This window comes from Alternaria postmessia, assembly GCF_024291825.1.
Source record: "Alternaria postmessia strain BMP 2775 chromosome Unknown scaffold_13, whole genome shotgun sequence".
In the NCBI taxonomy this organism is placed as follows: domain Eukaryota; kingdom Fungi; phylum Ascomycota; class Dothideomycetes; order Pleosporales; family Pleosporaceae; genus Alternaria; species Alternaria postmessia.
In genome coordinates this window covers 316,842-336,594 of record NW_026260086.1, presented here as the reverse complement: position 1 = coordinate 336,594, position 19,753 = coordinate 316,842, and the positions used below count along the sequence as shown (strand labels likewise).

Below are 19,753 nucleotides of genomic sequence, written 5' to 3'. Positions count from 1 at the left end.
TTGGCTAATTTTGGAGCTTGGGTCGCGTAGACCTTCCGATCTCACTCATCCTTCACGACAACCACAATCGCAGTACCGTCTAAACAGCTCACTTGTCATCAACTTTGATTAGAAACCAGTGCATCAAACAAGTCCACGGTGTTCATTGTGAAGATGTCACGGCCAGCAGCGCGGAAAGCCGCACCTAAGGGGGAATACATTGAGACCGTATGTCTACCTCCTCATAAACAATTGACATCAACAACTATCCCACGTACTCTTTGCTCTTCGCCGTCACCACCACCTTCACTGCGTCGATTTCTGATGATCGCATAGCGTATAAATTGTCTTATACTAACTCCTCTCCACAGGACTCTGGCAACAAAGTTTCGAGGCGAAGCGCCATCACCGGAACAGCCAACATCACACTAGGAGGCCGCACCGTCATTATGGCAGACGTTCAACTGCGTGGCGACCTTCACCCTACGCGCTCTGCACCCTCTTCTTCGGGGAAAGATGTAACACCGACTAGCATCAGTATCGGGCGGTGTACGGTGATTAGCCAGGGAAGCGTGATTAAGCCACCAAGTCGGATCAGCAGAGGCCAGGTGCATTATTACCCTATGAAGATTGGAGACAATGTTTTTGTTGGTATGTTGACATCATTCTTCTAATTTTTACTTGCTGCGTCTCGTCTAAGATGGGGTAAGTCTTGCGAACGGCTGAGCTGAACAAGTTGCGCAGGACCAAACTCGACTATACAAGCTATCTCCATTTCCTCACATGTGCATATTGGCCAGCACTGCAGTATCGGTGCTTTTGCCATCATTAAGGAGAACGTCAAGATACTGCCGCATACTGTCGTGCCACCGAATATGGTAATCGCGTCGGGATCTGTGGTTGGGGGCCAGCCGGCGAGGGTAATAGGTGATGTAGGGGAGGGGTGGGGTGTTAGTGGAGGAGGCGGTGGTGGATTGGGTGTTGGCGGTGGTGGCGAGGAGAAGTGGGTAGAAGGTGGAGATCTGAGGGAGCTGGTCAGGAGTATCAGATGACGGGGAATATGGGTGTTCGCGAAGATGTGCTACAAGGACTGGGATGACGAAAAGAGAAGGTTGGGATGATATTCGTATGCATCAATGTCTGTTCTCTAGGTATGGCGCTATAAAGTTCTGAGTTTCTTCGAACTAGAAGCTTACCACATGAGAAGGTTAGGTTCTATCCCAAGCAGGTCCAAGGGGAGCAAGTTGATAAGTCAGGATGCGATATAATAGCTAGCCCGTGTCTTGCGAGGTTCAACGACGTTGTAGATCATCAATGTCACTGAAATATCATCTCTTCCTTGAATATATACCCCACAAATAACCTCTTCTTCATGAAATGGGGGAGAGACGTTCGGCTGCAAAGACGTAACGAATGACAGAGTATGGAATAATCCGATCGCGAGAGTCAATCGCTATATCCAACGTGTTGCTCCTGTTCCCATTATGGTTTGATGTCACCGTTTTGGTATTACCAAGATTGTGATCGTCCTCTGATCATACCATACTAGTCTATGCGAGATAGCACGAAATCCGCACTGAATCAATGGGCATCGCCGCCCAATCTCTAAATGAGTCGTAGCACCTATATGGCCGAGATCACTTCAGTGCACGTGGCGCTCATATCGATCGCAGCGAAGCGTCTCCATTCTCTATCTCAGCCAGTACTAAAGGGCCGTTTATAGCGGAAATGTCTGTTACTAGCTACACCATTTCTTGGTTCTTCTGCGCTTTGACCTCCATAGTAGTTAGCTCAAACTCCCTCTTCTGGTAGATACCCTGAGTGTCCCACGAGTCGGGATAGGCCTCGCTTTTCGTGTCAACAGTAGTTCGTCCATTGGAGTAGATGTGCGCTTTGTGTGTAGATTTAGTGCCGATGGTCGGGCCAGGGCCGAAACCGAAACCGAAGAGAGATGGGACTCTGTGTGATATTAGTGATTCTGCGATGATGAAAGCAGCGAGTAAAGACGTACCGGCTGCGTCGTTGTGTCCCTTCTGCAGTGGACGCAAGCTTCTTTGAAGTAAGAGAAGTCTTGATGTCCCGCAAAAGAGGTCTCAAGACAGGTATACACTGAACAATGATGGTGCCGACGATCTCAGAGGAATACCAGATGTTGGAGTGCGCGTTGCGCCAAAAGTACCACTCGTCCTTCTCGTTGCCTTCGTCTTTCCAACCTGTACGTACAGCGGAAACGACTGCGACCAACATTCCCTATCCGAAAATTAGTGATTGTGTTTTGAGACTGAACTAACAACAACGTACCAGACTCATAGCAACGCAAAGCCCAACCTTTTCCACTCTGCGCATGTCGAGGTTCCATGTGATGACCCAGGGGAAGACAGCGAGTATAAAGTCCATGATGATGTTGTAAACATTGCCACCTTCCTTGAAATCGTCTCTGAATTTCCCGTCGAGGCAAAAGTCGAGGCGGTACCAGACGTCGTAGGATGGCTTCTCGCAGATCTTCGCCCATTGTAGAACGACCTTGGCCACCATGTAAGCATTCATACTGCCGATGATGAACCATAGTATCCATTGACCCCAGTTCTTTGTCAGCTTCAGTAGAGTGACAGCGAAAGCCGATTTCGTGAGGGATTGGTTGATCAGGGTTCCACAGGAAGTAATGTTGATGAGTATGTGCATGCGATCGTCCCATTTGTCTGCCACATAGCCCGTGGCGAACTCGGTGGTTATTATGGAGTTGTTGACAGCTAGTATGACCTATAACACCGTCAGCTACCGTCATCTATAGACAGTACATATGCTTACCCATGAGATAAGGAGAATATGATCATCCCACCAGAGACCATGGCGACGAGTGATCTTGATCCATATCCGAAGCGCGAGGAAGAGCGATGCGCCAGCGAAGAGTGTCCATAGTCCAATGTTCAGCTGAAGTGAAGGATCCACGTAATGGTGACCAGAATCATCGTGGTTTCGACGGGAGATCATCTTTTACCCAGCGGTCGGAACGGGATACGGCATAGAAGCGAAATGAAGAAAAACCAAAAAGAGCGTGATGTAGTCGCAGACCTACAAAGTTTAAAGAACGAACGAACGAATGCTCCGGCACTCTGCACTGGATGACCGGGGTGGTGAAGAGAAGGAACGACAGACAAGAAGCGCCGTAAAGTGCGAAGCGGCACAGCTAGATCAACCTTTGCACATCCCCGTGCAAGGATTACACGGATTTCCTGTTGTTAGTACTGATCACAGCCCAGCCAACATCAATCTGCTTGAGATTCCAGACTCGGAGGTTTTGAAATGAGTCCCATCCAGAAGGACGATTGGTGGAACCACTATCCCGGTAGTAGTCAAGCCTCGGGCGGCGTCACACGATAACAGCTGTGAAATCCGATGGATCCTGGGGAAGGCCGTATTTACTAACTGAAATAGAAACTAGCTGATGAGGCGCACATGGCGTGGGCTGACGCGGAAGCTCCCCGTTGTTTAGACCCGTTGGAAGAAGAAACAGAAACTGTTCGTAAGGTCTTTAAGCGATGTTTTGACATATAGATCAGCGTTGGCCATAGCTACTGCCACGCGGTATGACAAGGTTTCACAGATATGCGAAACATGGAGAATGCCGTGTATACATCGCAAAGGCGTGCGGGCGTTGCTGCGAACTGGCCAAGTGCCGGATACGCCACTGCAACTGTGTACTGGCGGAGAATTCGCAATCCCAAGTAATCCCTGGAGCGGCTCGAAATTAAATCGACGCATTGCATCACGATGCCAGCTGCGCCGAGCGGATGGTAAGGGATGGGAAGCCCCCAGGAATACCGCAGTTATGCCGTCCAGTAATGACCAGCATCCCCAGCGCGCAGACTTTGCTGTTGGGATATTTTGGCAGTGCTGAACGCGAATTCGATAAAACGCGAGGAAGGGGTCGCGAGGAAGGGGGAGAGAGGCCTGTTTCAAGTTGACAGATGCCAAGTTCAACAACCGATGCGCTATTTCCAAACGGGTAAGGCATATCCGAAGGCATGAACATGGACGTCATCGTGTCGGGCGTGCCACGAACACCTCCCTTCTCCTTTCTCAGTTCAGCGTCCCAATTTCAAGGCATGCTTTCAAATCTACATCGGATGTAAACACGCGATTAGCGGAGGTCGGATCAGAACACTACAGCAAGCTCAAAAGTGTGCCTAATACTGATCCTAATGGCAGGGAAATTACAATCGGAAGTATGCAAGATTCCTCCACACCCGAGGCTTGAAGGGAAGACTACAGTGTGTATAATGGAACTTATTGTTCCGCGATCCAGTCCTAATCTGTCCCTTGCTCTCATCCTGTTTTCCTGTCAGCTTCTTGAGATGTTCTTTCCGTCTTCCGGCTTTTGCAATTTGTCATTTTTTCTAGGCATGTAGCATGCTTTCAGGGCGTACAGTTGTCAATGCAGCGAAGGGCATAAGCCGTTTATCACACCCATGGTTGGACAACAATCTTCTTGCCGCTGACTCCGCTGTGCAATTTCTCGATACCCTCGGCGACGTTGTCCAAGCCGCCGATGACTTCCGCTGGAACACCCTTTAGTACTCCATTCTTGATAGCTTTTTCCAGAAACCCGCCACGCGCGAGGAAATACTCATGCCACTCTACATTCTCCGGTGCATGCGTAGAGAAACGATGAAATTGCGTCGTAATCCCTTCGGGGAAGTCTTCTGCCTTCATACCCGTCATAACCAGCGGCAGTAAGGTAAGGATGTTTGCCTTCGTAACTGGCTCGTCTACTGGGGCGAGTATCTTGACAAGAGTGGATAGTGAGGGCTTGAGTGCGATGGTATCAAACCAGTAATGAATAGGAAAGAGATCGCGGATTGCACCAACGGTTGCTGGGTCGCTGTGGTCGAAGACATAGTCTGCACCACAGTCGTGGAGAAGATCAAAATTGTGTGGTGAACTTGTACTGATGACGGTGTATCCGGCTGTTTTCGCGTAGGAGATGGATAGAGATCCCATAGCGGAAGATCCTCCCCAGATAAGAATCTTCTTTTCCTGTTCGCCTTCCGGCAGCGAAGAGGCTGGTATAGTGGGGCGATGCATGTTCAGTGTTGATGTGGCGAACAAGGCTCCTGGAGGCGTGTACGAAGCCAGAGTTACAGCTTGGGTGAACTCAGTGTCGCCAATCTGGCATGATGCTTAGCAAAGAAACGGTCTGATCAGGCTCAGTCCACTTACTTCAACGACTTCAGACTCATCAACGATGGTGAAGCGCTGCAGGCCACCGTACTTAGCCTTCTTGTGCGAGAAGATCTTTGTGCCGCACACTATCCGATCGCCAATGGTGACATTGCTCACGCCGGGTCCGATACCCTCCACAACACCTGCAACAGGACTACCGAGGACTGCAGGATATTCTACAGGGATCATTGAGAACTTCGCACATTTTGCATCTGCTGGTTGTATGGCGCAGGCGTGAACCTTGACAAGTACCTCGCCCTCTCCTGGCTCTGCTAGATCAGCATCGCAGACGCGAAATTCACCCTTTGCAGTTTCCAAAAATGCAGCTCGGTTGCTCATTCTGAGAGCTGATGTGGATTTGTGCGAAGCTTAAAATCGAGTCGACAGTAGTAGACTATTCTCAACGGCACGAGTTTGATGAATTCGTGACCTAGGTAGATACCGGCAATCATATTGTTATATACTTACCTAGGTCTTCTTATCAATCTTTGCAAAAGGGTGGTGTTTAGTGTGTAAGCTGACTGCAGGAGTTTCGCAGAATGTATCCGAATACGGAATCGGCCTTTGGATATATTGGCTTGTGAAAGTGCGATGGAAGGCACCTGCATCTTGGGTTGTCCTTGACTTTAATTGCACCTGATCGACCTCATACTTTACAACTCCCGTCGACCTTGAAAGCTAAGTATGGGATTGTCATCTATCGAGATAGGATCCGAAGAGGTAGGTGGATGGTTCAGATAGCTATATTTGTCGACGCGAATAAGCACGCTAATCATCTGGTGTCAGACCCCCGCATGGCCCCTGGACTCGCTTGTCATTTTGCACTCTCAAGCTCAATCCTTCGGCTTCACAGCTTCTCTTGCAACTCACGTCCCGCCGACTCGAAATATCTGTTCACGCGATCGGCCCGACGCGATCGTCAATACCTCCGACTCGTTACCGAGATTGGTAATGATAGCCACGGCTAGCATAACGTCCATTCGAGATGTATCCATACCGAACGAATGCAATTTGGATTAGACCAGGACCCAAGGTCTATGTGCGACGAAAAAATGTGTTCAGTCACGATGTGTTGCCTGAGGAGGATGAGCTGAATTACGATCTGCTTCAGATTGACGGACGCTGGAGTTTTGACCTAATCGAAGACGATGGTGAGGAATATGGAACCAGCTATGATGCGCATTAAAACAATGGGCTCAACTTCAAAACGTCCACCGAAATTAACGTCAAGCGCTATGTTGCCATAAGCACTGTATCTCGATGTTTAAGAGCTGGCTGCATCTCCTGTAAGTTTCTATATCGTGGTCTTCAGATGGTTGAAGGTGAAAGAGCCCTTCAAAGCAAGTTTCTTGGTGGCATGCGGGTTAGTGTATCGACTCATGGAAACCCTGTTGTTCGCATCAGTGGTAGAGACACTAATGACGAGATGTATTATTCTACTCAACGTACGATATCTTCGCAATATGACAGTCTATAAGTTGACAACAACAGGACGGAGGCAATTTAACATACAGAGAGCGTCCTCTTCTCTCGGTTCTACCTGAGGGTCGCTTGGCGCTAAGACTTACATTCGTTCTGACTCAGTTTTATGGGTTGGCTAAAGACCGCACATTGTACCAGAATCAGATTCTGATATGTGCTTTCTTCGATTGAGGAGCTGGTTGCACGACTACCAAAATAATCACCCTTGTGCCAGACCCGCACCTCTTCTCGGCTCAAATTACACAAACGACTCATAGACGCGAGAAATTCTAAATGTGTTTGTCTCCGTGAAACCTGAGACTTCTGTTGCTGGATGTGCCATACGCTATGCTATCGCACTGCTGGAGAAATCCGAACATTGCAAATCTTTGTGTGACCCGAATACATATCCGCAAGCAGCACTTGAAATCCATATATTGGAAAACATCCCTAAAACCTTCTAGGACACGATCATTGTAACTCCCTGACTGGGTCTGGGCTTTTCGTGGATAGGTTTAATTTGTATTGTACAAGACGATGTGGGCGACTGGGCTGAAGAATCGTCCAGAATGTCCCACATTTACGCTAACGTGGCTCCTAAAATGGCCGCATCCGCTGCAGATGAACCCACGGAAGGCTTTTTGGGGGTGCGACGTAATCGAACTGGAGACGTGAACCCCACCGCGGAACCAAACCTGCCCCTGCGCATTCAGAAAGACTTTCGTATCGCTACTCGCTACTCAAGACTCTCGCTCAATTGAGACTCACGTAAGCTCGACTATGTTAGCAATTCCACGTCCTTCCGACATTCCTATTGCACTAAGGTATGCACAGACTAGTGCAATATAGACAAGGGTAACTTGCAATGGAGAACAGAAAGGCTGGAAGGCATGCATTGGTTTCTAGCAGCTATGTTCGATGACACTATTTCAGGAACAGCCTTCATCAATCACGTCTTATCGCCCGCTTTATTGTAGCAAGTTCATCACCCATGTTCTCAGAGGACCGAAACGCCCTCACATCTAGTTACCAACGGAGAGCAGAAGTGTCTCGTACTTCTGCTTCCAGTAGCGGACATCGTTACCACCACTAACACCAGATCCTACGCCGTTGGTCTTGGAGACTTTGGCTTCAGCAAGCTCCAGTTCCAGCTTGTTGATAGTCGCGTCCCTCTCAACGACGTCTCGGCGCAACTGATCAGCCTTCTTGTAGGTGGGAAGCATTTCCTTGTACTCCTTATAAGAGCGCTATATAGCAAGTCAGTATTAGTTGATAATCGTTTGCTGACCGGCTGCTTACCTTGGCCAAATCAGTCCACTCCTGTAGAGCGATTTCGAGATCCTCAATCTTCTTATCTTGACCACGAATTGTCTCCTCATCGTTTGGAGACGAAGAGCCGCCTACGGCAGATGAAGTGCTCTTGGAAGCCTTGAGCTCTTCGATCATTGCCTTGAGTTTGGTGTTCTCACTCTTGAGAAGCTCCGATGTCTGGACAGCCATCCTGTTCTCTTTCATCTTGTTGAGAAGTTTGTTGTGAGCTGATTCTAACTGCTCAACTTCCTGGTCTAAATCTTCAACTTTCTTCAGAAGACCTTCTACCTTGGTGTTGGCCTTGCTCTCCTCGTTCTTGCTAGCGTCCAATTCAGCACTGAGACTGCTTACTTGTTCGGACAAGGTTGATTTCTCTTGGCTGAGCCCAGTAATCTGTTCCTCGAGGTTGGCAAGCTTGATGAGGCGCTGCTGCAGCTCGACATTCTCCTTCTGGTGACGTTCGAGATCAATCTTCAGGCCTTCAATTTGCTTGGTTTGCTCGTTGAGTTTCTACGAATACGTTAGTATGGTTTGTTAGACTTGCTATAGCAACATTACTTACCGTAAAGGTCTGTGCATGCTCAGCCGCCTGGTGGGCGTACTTCTCATTCAACACCTTGTTCTCTTTCTTGGACTTATCAGCATCGAGCCTGGCAGTGCTCTCGCCTCCCTTCAGCTGGCTGATCATGGTGTTCAAAGCGGTTGTCTTTTGAGTTTCCTTTGCCAATAGGTCGGCAGTCGATTTCAGCTGGGTAGTGAATCGATCAGTAATCTCCTGCTCTGAAGACTTCATCTTAGTCTGAACGTCTTGGAGAGCTTTGCGCAGGGTGTCGCTCTCAGCGAGAAGCTGCTTCTTGGAGTCTACAAGAGTCTCAAGCTCCTTCTCTATACCGGTCACTTTGCGGAGATCTTCAGCCTTCGTTGAGCGCTCCTCCTCCAACAGCTGCATGTATTTGTCGATCTCCGTACGGAAGTTGCCCTTCTCGAGTGTGAGACGTGAAACGCGCTCCTGGAGGTCTTCGAGCTCCTTGAGCTTGCTGGAGGTCTGCTCCTTGTACGCAAGGAAAGCCTCTTGGTGCTCAAGAATGAGATTGTGCTGGATGTTGACCTATGTTGTGTATGACGTTAGTCGATCTCTCACAGATACAAAGAGTCTTCTGAGTATCGCTGACCTTCTTATGCTGAATATTCAGTTCATCTTGTGTGTCTTTGATGGCCTCGTTCACCATTGAGCTGTGGTACAAGCTCATGTTGTCGCGCTGTTTCTCAAGGAATGCGGGCAACGCTTCCTTGGCCTCATTTGCCGCAGCAAAAAGCTGTTCCAACTCATCCCAGAGGTCGTTGAGAGTCGAAGTGTTCGCATCTGGCAACGCTTCACGGATCAGCTCTAGCAGTCGGCGCGTGTTGGTGACAGTGGTTGAGACAGTTCTGGAGATTTTTTTGGCGTGTTTGGCAACTTCCTCCTTTAAGACGTTACCCTGGGAAATGGCGAGTTGTGCATCGGCGTTGTGATGAGCTACGTCGAGAGCGACATGGCCGGTCTTTAACGCGGCGATCTGCTCTTTGGTGGCCATGGCGGTATCGGCAGTGGGAACGGCAGCGACGGATGCGGATGCGGCCAATGCTGCTTTCCTCCGCAAAGGATCAGCATACTTGGAGTGTCCGAGGGAAATCGGGCCGCTGTAAGACTGTGCAGACGCCATTATTGGACGTATTGCTACACACAACGGTCAGCCAGAGCCTACCGTGCTACACTCCACGGATGACATGCCTGGATAGCTGATCTATGACTTACGATGGACGATAGAGAATCGCAAGAGTTTGGTACGGCTCAGTTTGCAGCTTCGGAGTGCGGTCTTGTTGTTGGTGGGGTGAAGCTGACGAAGGTTTTGTTGATAGAAAATGGAGGGCAGTCGCGCTTCGCATCACGGCAGCAACTCAGGTAGGTGCTCTCACCACTTAAGCGAGTTGGTGAGAGAGACGCCGACAGACGTGGCCTAATCAAAAACATGTTTCCTCACGGTGAAGTGACGATCAAAGGAACACATGTATCAACTACTATCTCACAACTTGCCATGTGCTAGGAGAGCATGTGACAGGTGAGACTGCCGTTACCTTTTTTCAGCCTCACAGCTGTCAAAAAGACCTGTCCATATTGAGGCCACGAAGTTGGTAATAACAGACATTAATGAGAGCATATTGTCGCGGAAATTTATGATGCTGATAGTATGCCTGACTACCAGCCAGGCCGGAAAATGAAGAATTTAAAACAATAGAGGAAGTAGCAGGAATCAAAAGAGAGCGAGACATGAATGCTGATGAAAATGTGGAAATTGACCTCGGGAATAAGAGATGTAAACAACGACTCTCCTCGTTCTTGAAGCAGCCAACTGATGGCACCACCAGATGCGCTCAGCTTCAGGTATCCATTGGTGGTGGCGGCAATCCTTTAGATGTAGTTATCGCATGTTATCAAGCAGGTATGACCAGATTGCAAATCACAAAACGCTGACTGGGGAGGTTTGACTTGTGGAGAGAGCAAGATGTGCAGTCCCCTCCAGGACTTTACCTTGTCGTCTCCACAACCCGCCAAGCTGCATGTGGAACCCAACACGGAATAGCACCATGGCTAACTTGAAATACGATCAACTTCCCCTCAAAGAAACAAAAAGTGCTGACAGAGCTGGTGGCAAGACACGGCTTAAGCCTCGGTTACTGGGCTGAGCACAAAAAGCAAAAGGCGCGTCATGAAGCTCGCCTGTCAAACCAGGAAGACGGGTCAGGTTCCCATTCGACGTTTACTGTGTGACGGTCACCTCGGTTCGAGATGGGTCAGGGTCGATTGCAGTTTGTCGTGGCAGGCGTGCAGAAGGCATATTTTTGGTCTTCATCGAGTCGATTCAAGGTGGGACACGCAAGTTCCAGACACTCAGGCTCCCGGATACCCGCGCAAAACACGGTCCACCCCTTTGAGGAGTGTTGGAACGGAGCTAGTTCACTGTGGTTTTGGTGAGGCTCGTGGAATGTGTTGCAGTGGGTCGATTAGGGGGCTCCTGGCTATTTATCCACCTGCGCATGGGGAACGGCCGGTTGAACCATGCGAGTGGGGGTTTGGAGAATGTTACCTTGAGGCGAGACTGGTAAAGTTGAGGTGAATAGGGCCGTACAGCAGACTCAGTGCAGAGGCACGATCACACGCAGCTGGGGAGAACGGCCGAATCGTGGCGTCTTGGACAAGCATTGGAGGGTTGGGGTGGGTCCACTTTCGGAGGTATGGTTGCGGAAAGAGCCGCCATTCAGTGCCTGAAACACAGCTTAAGCTGTACCTAGGCATCTACTCGCCTGCCCTGCAGCATCTGCGTCCAAGTCGACATGGAAGCATGAAGGATTCTGAGGAGAAGGCAGGCAAAAGCTGGCGTTGCAGAGCACGAGCCGGTAGAAACGGCTAGCCATGTTGTACTCGCCTGGTGCCCTGCTAGCAGCGTACAATATCGGCATGCCCCCCTACCGCGGACCAGTGAAACGTTGAGGCACCGGTAGAGGTCCGAAGCATCAGGTTGGGGAGTGAAATTCTAGTCATGTTTCAATGCGACGGCAGCAGGCTTCCTAGCCGGGGGAGTAGTCGTGTAATAGACTTGGATGCAGCGGGAATCGATCGTCACGCCAACTTGCCGTCTCGTGGCTTTCACGTCGACCATCACGTTGCTGCTGCAGATCGCAGCCCAAAGCAGGATGGACATCCGAACGCGTCGGGCCTGCGCACGCTCGACCTGCCCTTGGCTGCCGTGTCGCGGGAAAGACATTTAATATCACCCTGCCCGCCCAGCTGGGTCCGCGAACGGTGCAGATCAGGGATTCTTCGGCAAAGCACCTGGGCACGTTATTTCTTAGACCAGTCCCATACCGTCCCGGCTGTTTCTGTCGTCTTCTTAGCTTCTTAGTCGTGCATAGTGTCTCGTTTGCTGTGCCTGTTCATTGACATAGACTTTTTGCTTCTTCGTCCCTCGTTCTGTCGCGCACCCCATTGCCTAGTTGCCCTCACTAGCACCCTCCACAACACCAGTTGACTGCACCCCCTCCCGACATCCGGTAGCGTCACCCTCCTTCATTCCAATTACCATACGCGAGTCACGCAGGCTAAGACCATAGCTGACACCAGAAGTAGGCCTCGACTGCAACTTCGCTACAGGACTCCGTGTATGCTCGTAGCCCATCTCTAGCGTGTCGCGACTTCCTCCTCTCCATCACAGCTGCCTCTAGCTTTCTCTACCACGTCACTCTCTGCCATTACATGGCACCGGCAATAATGTGCTTCGGACGAAAACCCTCTGCTACCGACCCGGAGTCCAGGAAGAATGCCGAGATCGAGAAGAATCTCCGAGGCGACCGGAAGCGGGCTGAGCGCGAGGTGAAGCTGTTGCTACTCGGTATGCATGTCAATTAGGAATCCGGTGATGCAGCGTGACTGAGACAAGAGTGCAGGTGCCGGTGAGAGCGGCAAATCAACCGTCCTCAAGCAGATGCGCATCATCAACGCTGGCGGCTTCCAGAGTCTTGAGCGCAAAACATGGCGGGCTACCATCTTCAACAACTTGGTCTCGGCCTTCCAGACCATCTACGCGGCCATGCAAGAAGACGACATAGACTTTGAGGACGACGACAACATTGTACGCTCAGCCGTCGCCTGCCCAAGAACAATGCTAACAAACCGCAGCGGTATTCCGAGATGGTCAACTCTGCGCCCGACATTGGCACCGAGGAGCCCATGCCCGAGGAGTTCTACACAGCCTTCAATTCCCTCTGGGCCGACAAGGGCGTGCAGCTCACCATACTCAAGGGCAACCAGTATGCGCTGCACGACAACTTGAATTAGTACGTCATGTATGGCCTACTCGACTACCCCGACTAACAGTCTCAGCTTCTTCCAGAACATCGACCGCCTGTTCCAAAAGGACTTCCTCCCCACCGACCAAGACATCCTGCGCACGCGATTACGGACAACCGGTATCTCCGAGACCATCTTTGAGCTGGGCAACCTGACATACAAGATGGTCGACGTTGGTGGCCAGCGCTCAGAGCGAAAGAAGTGGATTCACGTCTTTGACAACGTGCAAGTCGTGCTCTTCCTTGTCGCCATCAGTGGATACGACCACGTGTTGGTAGAAGACAGGAACGGCGTAAGTTATCTTCCTGAAACGTATAGCCGTACGCCCACTAACAAGATTAGAATCAAATGCACGAAGCTCTGATGCTGTTCGAATCCATATCCAACTCCAAGTACTTCGAAAAGTCGGCGCTTATTCTCTTCCTCAACAAGATCGATTTGTTCACCGAGAAGATTGCAGGCGGAATGAGCCCGATCAGAAGGACATTCTCCGACTACACTGGCGGCGACAGAGATGTCGAGGCAGGCAAAGAGTTCTTCGCAAACAAATTCCGCAACCTCGTGCGACAGCCCAAGAAAGAGGTCTACGTTCACTACACGAACGCGACCGACACGAATCTGCTCAAGATCACCATGGCATCCGTACAAGATATGATTGTCCAGCGCAACCTTAACGCCCTGATACTATAATAATCACTGATGGACGCCTTGCGCGGAGCCATTGTCGTGGTCTTACACCCGCAGCAGGGAGGAGCGCTCGCTCGCTCGCTCGCCCAAGCGAAAGCCAGGGACGCATACCCACCCCGCGCTGCCGATCGACCCACCTGCCCTAGAACTGGATAGTCCACCTGGCCGGACCCGGAGTAGCAACAGACTTTGAGTGGACGAGGAGAGACGATTTCCACGGCCCATTCCATTTTATACCCCTGATATCCCTTTCTCCACTTCTTCCATCTTCGCCAATACTTTGACGATCTCACGACGTAATCTCTGGGTCTTGATTTTGAGTCTTGATCTTGGTCTTTTTCTTTTTTTGGTTCTTCTAGTAAGCGGATCCGCAATTTTGTAGATTGAATAGTGTATGCAGATCTAAGGAGATGAGCATGTCTTGAACCTGGGCTGCTGGAAGATACAGAGGTTGGATAACTAGCGTCCAATGGGGCTTTTCTGTACCTACCTGAGTATCTTGCCTAGTAGCTCGCTGAGAGCAGCAGGATTACAGATTGGGGCCAGATAATGTCATGTACGAGAGTATATTACACGGCATTTGACGTGCAGAGGAGATGCGAGCAAGTTACAATTTGCTAATGCAGTCTAATATCACAAACTATCTACTCAACTCCGAATGTCCGAATGTCCGATTTTCGAATCCTTTCAGTCTCCGTATGGTTGCATAGCCTACTTACCCAGCACCATGTTTACAAAGAAAGATATGCAGCAACTTGCACCACATTTACCCTTCTATTTACCCAACTTCCCTCCCCTAAGCGAAGGACGACCCAAGAAGTCATTCAATTAGTGTGAGAATTATAGTTGTGCCGCAAATCCCGCAGGGTCCCAACGCAACGCCATGCATGCGCGGTTGCGGCGTGGTTGACTACAGAGCCTAACAAGTCGGCCAGTCGCCTTTTCGGTCCGTGCCGCTTTTCTTTCCGCGAGCGAGCGGCGTTTGACTCGCAACGTTCCAGTGTTTATTGGAGGGTCTATCCATGGAAGAGAGCAGGTGTGGCTAGGCCTGGGAGGGCTTGGCTTGGGACTTGTGGCGTTGGGGGAGGGGGAGGGGGAGGAGAAGTTGGGTGGGTGGGCAAACGCAGGTGTGGACTAAGATGTTTAGGTAAAGATGCAGTATTGTGTGTTGTGGACACAAGTGGATATTGGATGCTTAGGGTTGAGTCGTGAGGTTTTACGTAGAGTGTTGTAGGAGTGGGTCTAAGGTTGGTGTCACTGAAGGTGGTGTCGAAGGGGTGCGCGAAGTGAAGTAGTAAGGATGGGGCAATCCCTTGCTCGCTTGCTCCAAGGAGGAAAAGACCAGACGACATATGAGACAGAGATAGTGTGCTTGCCATGCTGTTGTGGACATTTGTTCTCTGCAAGTGCAAAGTATCTGTGCGTGCCTACTGCAAGTGCGCAAAAAGCATCTGTAGATCCATGTAGACTCGATCCGCAACATCACATACAAGCCGCTTCGACCGTAGACTAGGCCAGACGAAGTAAGTAGTTGTCTCAGAGTTGTGCGTGTTTTTACCAAAATAGCTAGTTTCTCCGTGATACGCTTTCTGTATGATGATATCTAGGTAGAGAGTGTCTACTACACTATATCGTTATATCCTTTAGCCTATCACAGAGTAGCGGGCCGCGGTTCAGTGACGATGCGCATGATATTAGCCATACGTAATAGATCCTGATCTCAACTTCATTGATGATCGTTGAGTGAACCGCTTCCAAAGCTTAATACGTCGTCTGTCGTTGCTCACTCCACTTTCTTCTCGAATGCTGGATAAAGATGGTCGTTGACAAGATCTGGACTTGCACTTTAACATGTACGTCTGCTTAGATAATACAAGAAAACAACCTTTATAGTGTATCGTGTTCGTTTCCAAGTTGTCTATCATGAAGATTCTCCTTGTTCTTGCCCATCCAGAGCCGCAACCTCCGATTTGCAGCCCGTACAACTCAAATTTGACTGAGGATATGAAGACGGAGCCGTATGCTCGGTTTGCTGTGGTTGACAACAGAGAACTGTGGCCACCAAGGCATAGAGGACATGGTAGATACTGGGTTGGAAAGTACTTAACACATTATGCTGTGAGGTATACAGGAAACTATGGACGGGACTGATGATAGAAACAGGACTCTACCGCAAGCAAGACGTTGAGTGAATCGTGTTGCACATGCTACATAGCAGAGGCGGTGCATCGAATGTCAGTGAGAGTGAACAGCAGACTAGTGATAAGCAGGTGAGCGTGACATGTGCCAGTGCCAGTGCTAGTGCCAATCGGGGAAACATCGGCGCGTGGTGACCTGCAGCAAGTCCTGATAGCCGACCGACTTGAGCCTCATCAACACCATCGTCATACCCCAATACCCCTCCACCCAGCTGGCCATGTTCTCGCCCGCTGTTGGCAGAGTCGCCCGCTCTGCAAACACTTTGGCTGCTGCGCCAGCCAACTCGTTTGTCTTCACCCGCTGCGCCCGCTCTGCGCTGAGCACCAGCACTGCGCCGCAACAACCCTTCCGACCCAGTCACCAGCGGCGCTACTCGTCCTCGAAGCCGTCAACACCCCCGAATAGCAAGAAGAAGCCCGCCGAGTTGGACCAGAATGCCACGGCAGAGCTCCGGGGTGCGGGGAGGAGGTCCAAAGAGACGAAGAAGCTGAAGGAGCCCTCGACGGCTACTACAGGCAACAACGTGCCCTTTGTACCACCGACAAACCACCTCCGGGAAGACGGTATACTGTTACGGGGGTACACACCACCATGCACGTGCTAACACGGACCAGATGTCAAGCTATCCGCCTTCTTCGGCCTCCACCGCCCCATCTCCATCTCGCGCTCCTTCCCCAGTTCGACGTCGACCGCTGAATTCGACGCCTTCTTCGACGTCAACCGGGCAAACGACGTCCAAAGAATGGAAGCCACCAAAGATGTTCTGAGTGGCTTCTTGGACCGCGTGCACGCCGAGATAGATGCGCAAGAGGAGCAGCGAGCCGACGCAATACAATCAGAACAGCGCATCATCCATGTCGATTTCCAGCCAACAAAAGAGAACATCGAGGACTTGGCCGCCCGCCTTGTTCCCTTCCAACCACCACCGGCACCTGATCTGAATGATCCAATCTATAGCGCGACTGAGTCCGAGTCCCGCTCTGCCGAAGATCTCTCCGCTAGCATTAACCAGCGCATAACCGAAGTCCCACTACCTTCGGAACAAGACCGGCCGAGCACATTCCGCGAGCACGTTGCGCGACGACGATATGGCATGTACATGATTAGTGTAAAGAGGCAACGGAAGCTCAAGATGAAGAAGCACAAGTACAAGAAACTTATGAAGAGGACAAGATTGCTGCGGAGGAAGCTGGATAGGACCTAGTGAGTATATAGCGTGGCGTTATAAGCATGCATGGTCAGGTCAAAGAGAATCATCTCACCGACTCACGGAATGCTGGACTTGGGGCTTCCGTGTTGCCTTGCGCAGGTGCGAAACGGGTCGCCATGACCACGAGTAACACGCGCGGCTCGAACAGTCGCCTCCTCATGGCATCTTCGGTTGACAGAAGGCATTACGAATCTACCCAACTCATTTCTCAATTCCTGCGCATTTTCTTGGTGTTTTGAGCAGGTTGTTTTGATCGCATTTGGCGCCAGACAGGTCGCGTCATCTTTCCCAATATCACCGTCCAATATCCACCATTACGTGCATTTTCCTTGCATTGCGTTTCCGCCCGCGGATCTTGCTGTTTCCTCATGCATCGCAACATGTCTTTGAGAATTCGAATGGAAGTTCAAGATAGAACGCATTGATGATCGGCGCCGTCAAGCGATGTTCGTCAACGGCGGCTATAGGCGTAGCTCCGTGTCGCAAAGTCACATGAAACCCCACCGCGACTGAGGCCGTCACAACACCCCCAACATAAGGCATCGGTAACGTCAGTCCCTTGAGTCGATGCCCCGCACGGGAGCCTTATCAGACGGATACTAAGGCGTAGCGAAGTCGCAGCCCGGCAATCATACGTTCCAGCACGCCAAAGAGCGCATGACGCCTTGGCGGGAACACCCCTCAGTCATTTTTCCATCACGTTTACTAGACTCCGCTGTGTTCTGGGCGGCGGATCGAAGGCTGGATACAGGTCTTGGGCGCATGGTTGAGACGTGTAAGTGATCCTTGGTGGCATCACCCCAGCTACGGCGCTTGAATGTATGTTCCTTGGAGAGAGAGGCAAGTGAAAAGGTGATATATAAGTCGGAGTTACCTCGCCCACATTTCAAAGGCCAGCAACTTCGACAACAACAAGTCAACAGTAGCATCCAGCAAACTCTTCCTTTCGCTTTTCAGCACTTTTTCCATTCTTTCGCCCAGGTTGGCAATATTAACATCTACCCTATTACTACTCACTTTTTCCAAAGAGCTAGTCTCTCGTTTCCACATTAACGTTTAACGCATTACAACTTCGTTTTTTCTTCGGTCGATTCCAAATCACACATCAGCAAACATGGTTTCCAAGACTTTCATGATCGCGGCGATGATCGCCTACGTCGAGGCCCGTTTCGGTCAGGAGCAAGTCCCTATCAATGCTATCAGCAGTGTTCAGGGTGGTGACGCTGGTGCTGCTTCTACTATTGCTGGTGCGGCCATCTCTGACCTGCTTGGTGGAGCAAACTCTTGCGACAAGGTATGTCTCTCCACTCTACAACATCCACTTCCCCAGTTCCTGATTAACGAGTAAAACAGCTCGTCCGTGCTGACCAGATCTTCACTGAACTCGGTGGAGGTGCCGATGCCCTTACTGCCGCTATTGGCATGGTTACCGCAGAGAAGAACACCAACCCCTTCGCTGGCGGTAACGCCCAGAACGTCTGTGGCGATGCTTCTCTCCCTGTCACTCCTGAGCTTCGTGGTATTACCCCTCTCATCGACCCCGATGTTGATGTCAACGGTGATGCTGCGGCCCTTAGCCAGAGCAGTGCTGCTTCTCCTCTTGCTGCCGATGGCCTGAGTGTCTTTGATCTCATGGACCAGGCTGGTCTCGGTGATCTCGTTGTCAGCCAGGCTTCTGCCGGTGGTGCTGCTGCGGGAGGTGCTGCTCAAGGTGGAAACCAGGCGGCTGCCGGTAATGGCAACGCGGGTAACGCTGCGAATGGCAATGCTGGCAACGCTGCTAACAACGGCAACGCAAACAACAACCAGCAACAGCAAGGTTCCGCCGCTGGTAACGCTACTGACAATGCTGGTAACGATGCCGCTGCTGGTAACAACAATGCCAACAACAACAACAACAACAACAACAACAACCAGAATGCCAATGCTGGTAACAACAACAATGCTAACGCTGGTAACAACAACAATGCCAATAACAACGGCAACGCTGGCAATGACAACGCAACCAACAACCAGAACGACAACCAAAACAACAACAACCAGCAAAACGGCAACAACAACGCTGGTAACAACGCTGGTAACAACGCTGGTAACAACGCTGGTAACAACGCCGGTAACAACGCCGGTAACAACGCCAACAACCAGAACAACAACCAGCAAGATGCCGCAGCAGGAAACGATAACAACAATGCCAACGCCGGTGCTGATGCTGGCAACGCAGCCGGAGGAGCAGCCGGAGCCGGAGGTGAAGATTTCGGCCTCTGCACACCTACCATAACCTTCCAAGGCGGCGAGAACGGTCGTGCAGCTGACGAATTCACCTTCCAGATCGCCGATCCCCTAGCTCGCGGCGGTCAAGGAGAAGCCCTGAATCCCGACATCATCACCAACGCTCTTTGCAACCAACTGACCAATGTCTGCGAGGCAAACGACGCCGCTGTTGCCACATGCGAAAGTGCTGCTGCCGCTGTTAAGGGTGGAGATAGGAACAAGGCTTTGGCGGATCAGTTCAACAGCCTCATTGGATTCCCAGGTGCAGTCACAAACCCTGATGGTGGGCCTGAGGATGTTGCTGCTGCCGGTGCGGGTGCTGCTAAGGCGAGGAAGATGCGCAGGGGACTCAGGATGTAAAGAGTAAGAGGAGCTGAGATGGGAGATGAAGTAAAACAAGAAGATGGGGATGTGCTTGATTGAGACGGAATATGAGAACAGTGCACACTTAGCTGGATGCTCACTGTCAAGGAGTTGCTCGACTTTTCCCTTTTTTATACTGTATTCTTATACCATAGCGTTTGCCT

General features: G+C 50.7%; 7 protein-coding genes across 7 annotated transcripts; 4 read left to right on the top strand and 3 right to left on the bottom strand.

The window, feature by feature from the left end:
• Nucleotides 1–153: 153 nt before the first annotated feature.
• Nucleotides 154–1,031, top strand: J4E82_003174 (uncharacterized protein; the record flags this gene model as incomplete). Its single annotated transcript, XM_051729463.1, has 3 exons — nucleotides 154–207; nucleotides 351–630; nucleotides 724–1,031. 3 exons carry the CDS (start codon nucleotides 154–156, stop codon nucleotides 1,029–1,031), a joined length of 642 nt encoding a protein of 213 aa, XP_051590847.1.
• Nucleotides 1,032–1,721: 690 nt separating this feature from the next.
• On the bottom strand, nucleotides 1,722–2,970 carry J4E82_003173 (uncharacterized protein; the record flags this gene model as incomplete). The annotated part of the gene is made up of 4 exons (XM_051729462.1): nucleotides 1,722–1,938; nucleotides 1,991–2,229; nucleotides 2,281–2,739; nucleotides 2,788–2,970. 4 exons carry the CDS (start codon nucleotides 2,968–2,970, stop codon nucleotides 1,722–1,724), a joined length of 1,098 nt encoding a protein of 365 aa, XP_051590846.1.
• Nucleotides 2,971–4,440: 1,470 nt separating this feature from the next.
• Nucleotides 4,441–5,541, bottom strand: J4E82_003172 (uncharacterized protein; the record flags this gene model as incomplete). The annotated part of the gene is made up of 2 exons (XM_051729461.1): nucleotides 4,441–5,148; nucleotides 5,200–5,541. The coding sequence occupies 2 exons, from the start codon at nucleotides 5,539–5,541 to the stop codon at nucleotides 4,441–4,443; spliced, it is 1,050 nt and encodes a 349-aa protein (XP_051590845.1).
• A 2,144-nt stretch (nucleotides 5,542–7,685) lies between these two features.
• On the bottom strand, nucleotides 7,686–9,677 carry J4E82_003171 (uncharacterized protein; the record flags this gene model as incomplete). The annotated part of the gene is made up of 4 exons (XM_051729460.1): nucleotides 7,686–7,910; nucleotides 7,963–8,484; nucleotides 8,537–9,082; nucleotides 9,147–9,677. 4 exons carry the CDS (start codon nucleotides 9,675–9,677, stop codon nucleotides 7,686–7,688), a joined length of 1,824 nt encoding a protein of 607 aa, XP_051590844.1.
• Nucleotides 9,678–12,265: 2,588 nt separating this feature from the next.
• On the top strand, nucleotides 12,266–13,549 carry J4E82_003170 (uncharacterized protein; the record flags this gene model as incomplete). Its single annotated transcript, XM_051729459.1, has 5 exons — nucleotides 12,266–12,401; nucleotides 12,457–12,641; nucleotides 12,689–12,846; nucleotides 12,893–13,151; nucleotides 13,202–13,549. The coding sequence occupies 5 exons, from the start codon at nucleotides 12,266–12,268 to the stop codon at nucleotides 13,547–13,549; spliced, it is 1,086 nt and encodes a 361-aa protein (XP_051590843.1).
• A 2,413-nt stretch (nucleotides 13,550–15,962) lies between these two features.
• On the top strand, nucleotides 15,963–16,949 carry J4E82_003169 (uncharacterized protein; the record flags this gene model as incomplete). The annotated part of the gene is made up of 2 exons (XM_051729458.1): nucleotides 15,963–16,308; nucleotides 16,360–16,949. 2 exons carry the CDS (start codon nucleotides 15,963–15,965, stop codon nucleotides 16,947–16,949), a joined length of 936 nt encoding a protein of 311 aa, XP_051590842.1.
• A 1,120-nt stretch (nucleotides 16,950–18,069) lies between these two features.
• On the top strand, nucleotides 18,070–19,586 carry J4E82_003168 (uncharacterized protein; the record flags this gene model as incomplete). The annotated part of the gene is made up of 2 exons (XM_051729457.1): nucleotides 18,070–18,249; nucleotides 18,309–19,586. 2 exons carry the CDS (start codon nucleotides 18,070–18,072, stop codon nucleotides 19,584–19,586), a joined length of 1,458 nt encoding a protein of 485 aa, XP_051590841.1.
• Between the last annotated feature and the right edge of the window lie 167 nt (nucleotides 19,587–19,753).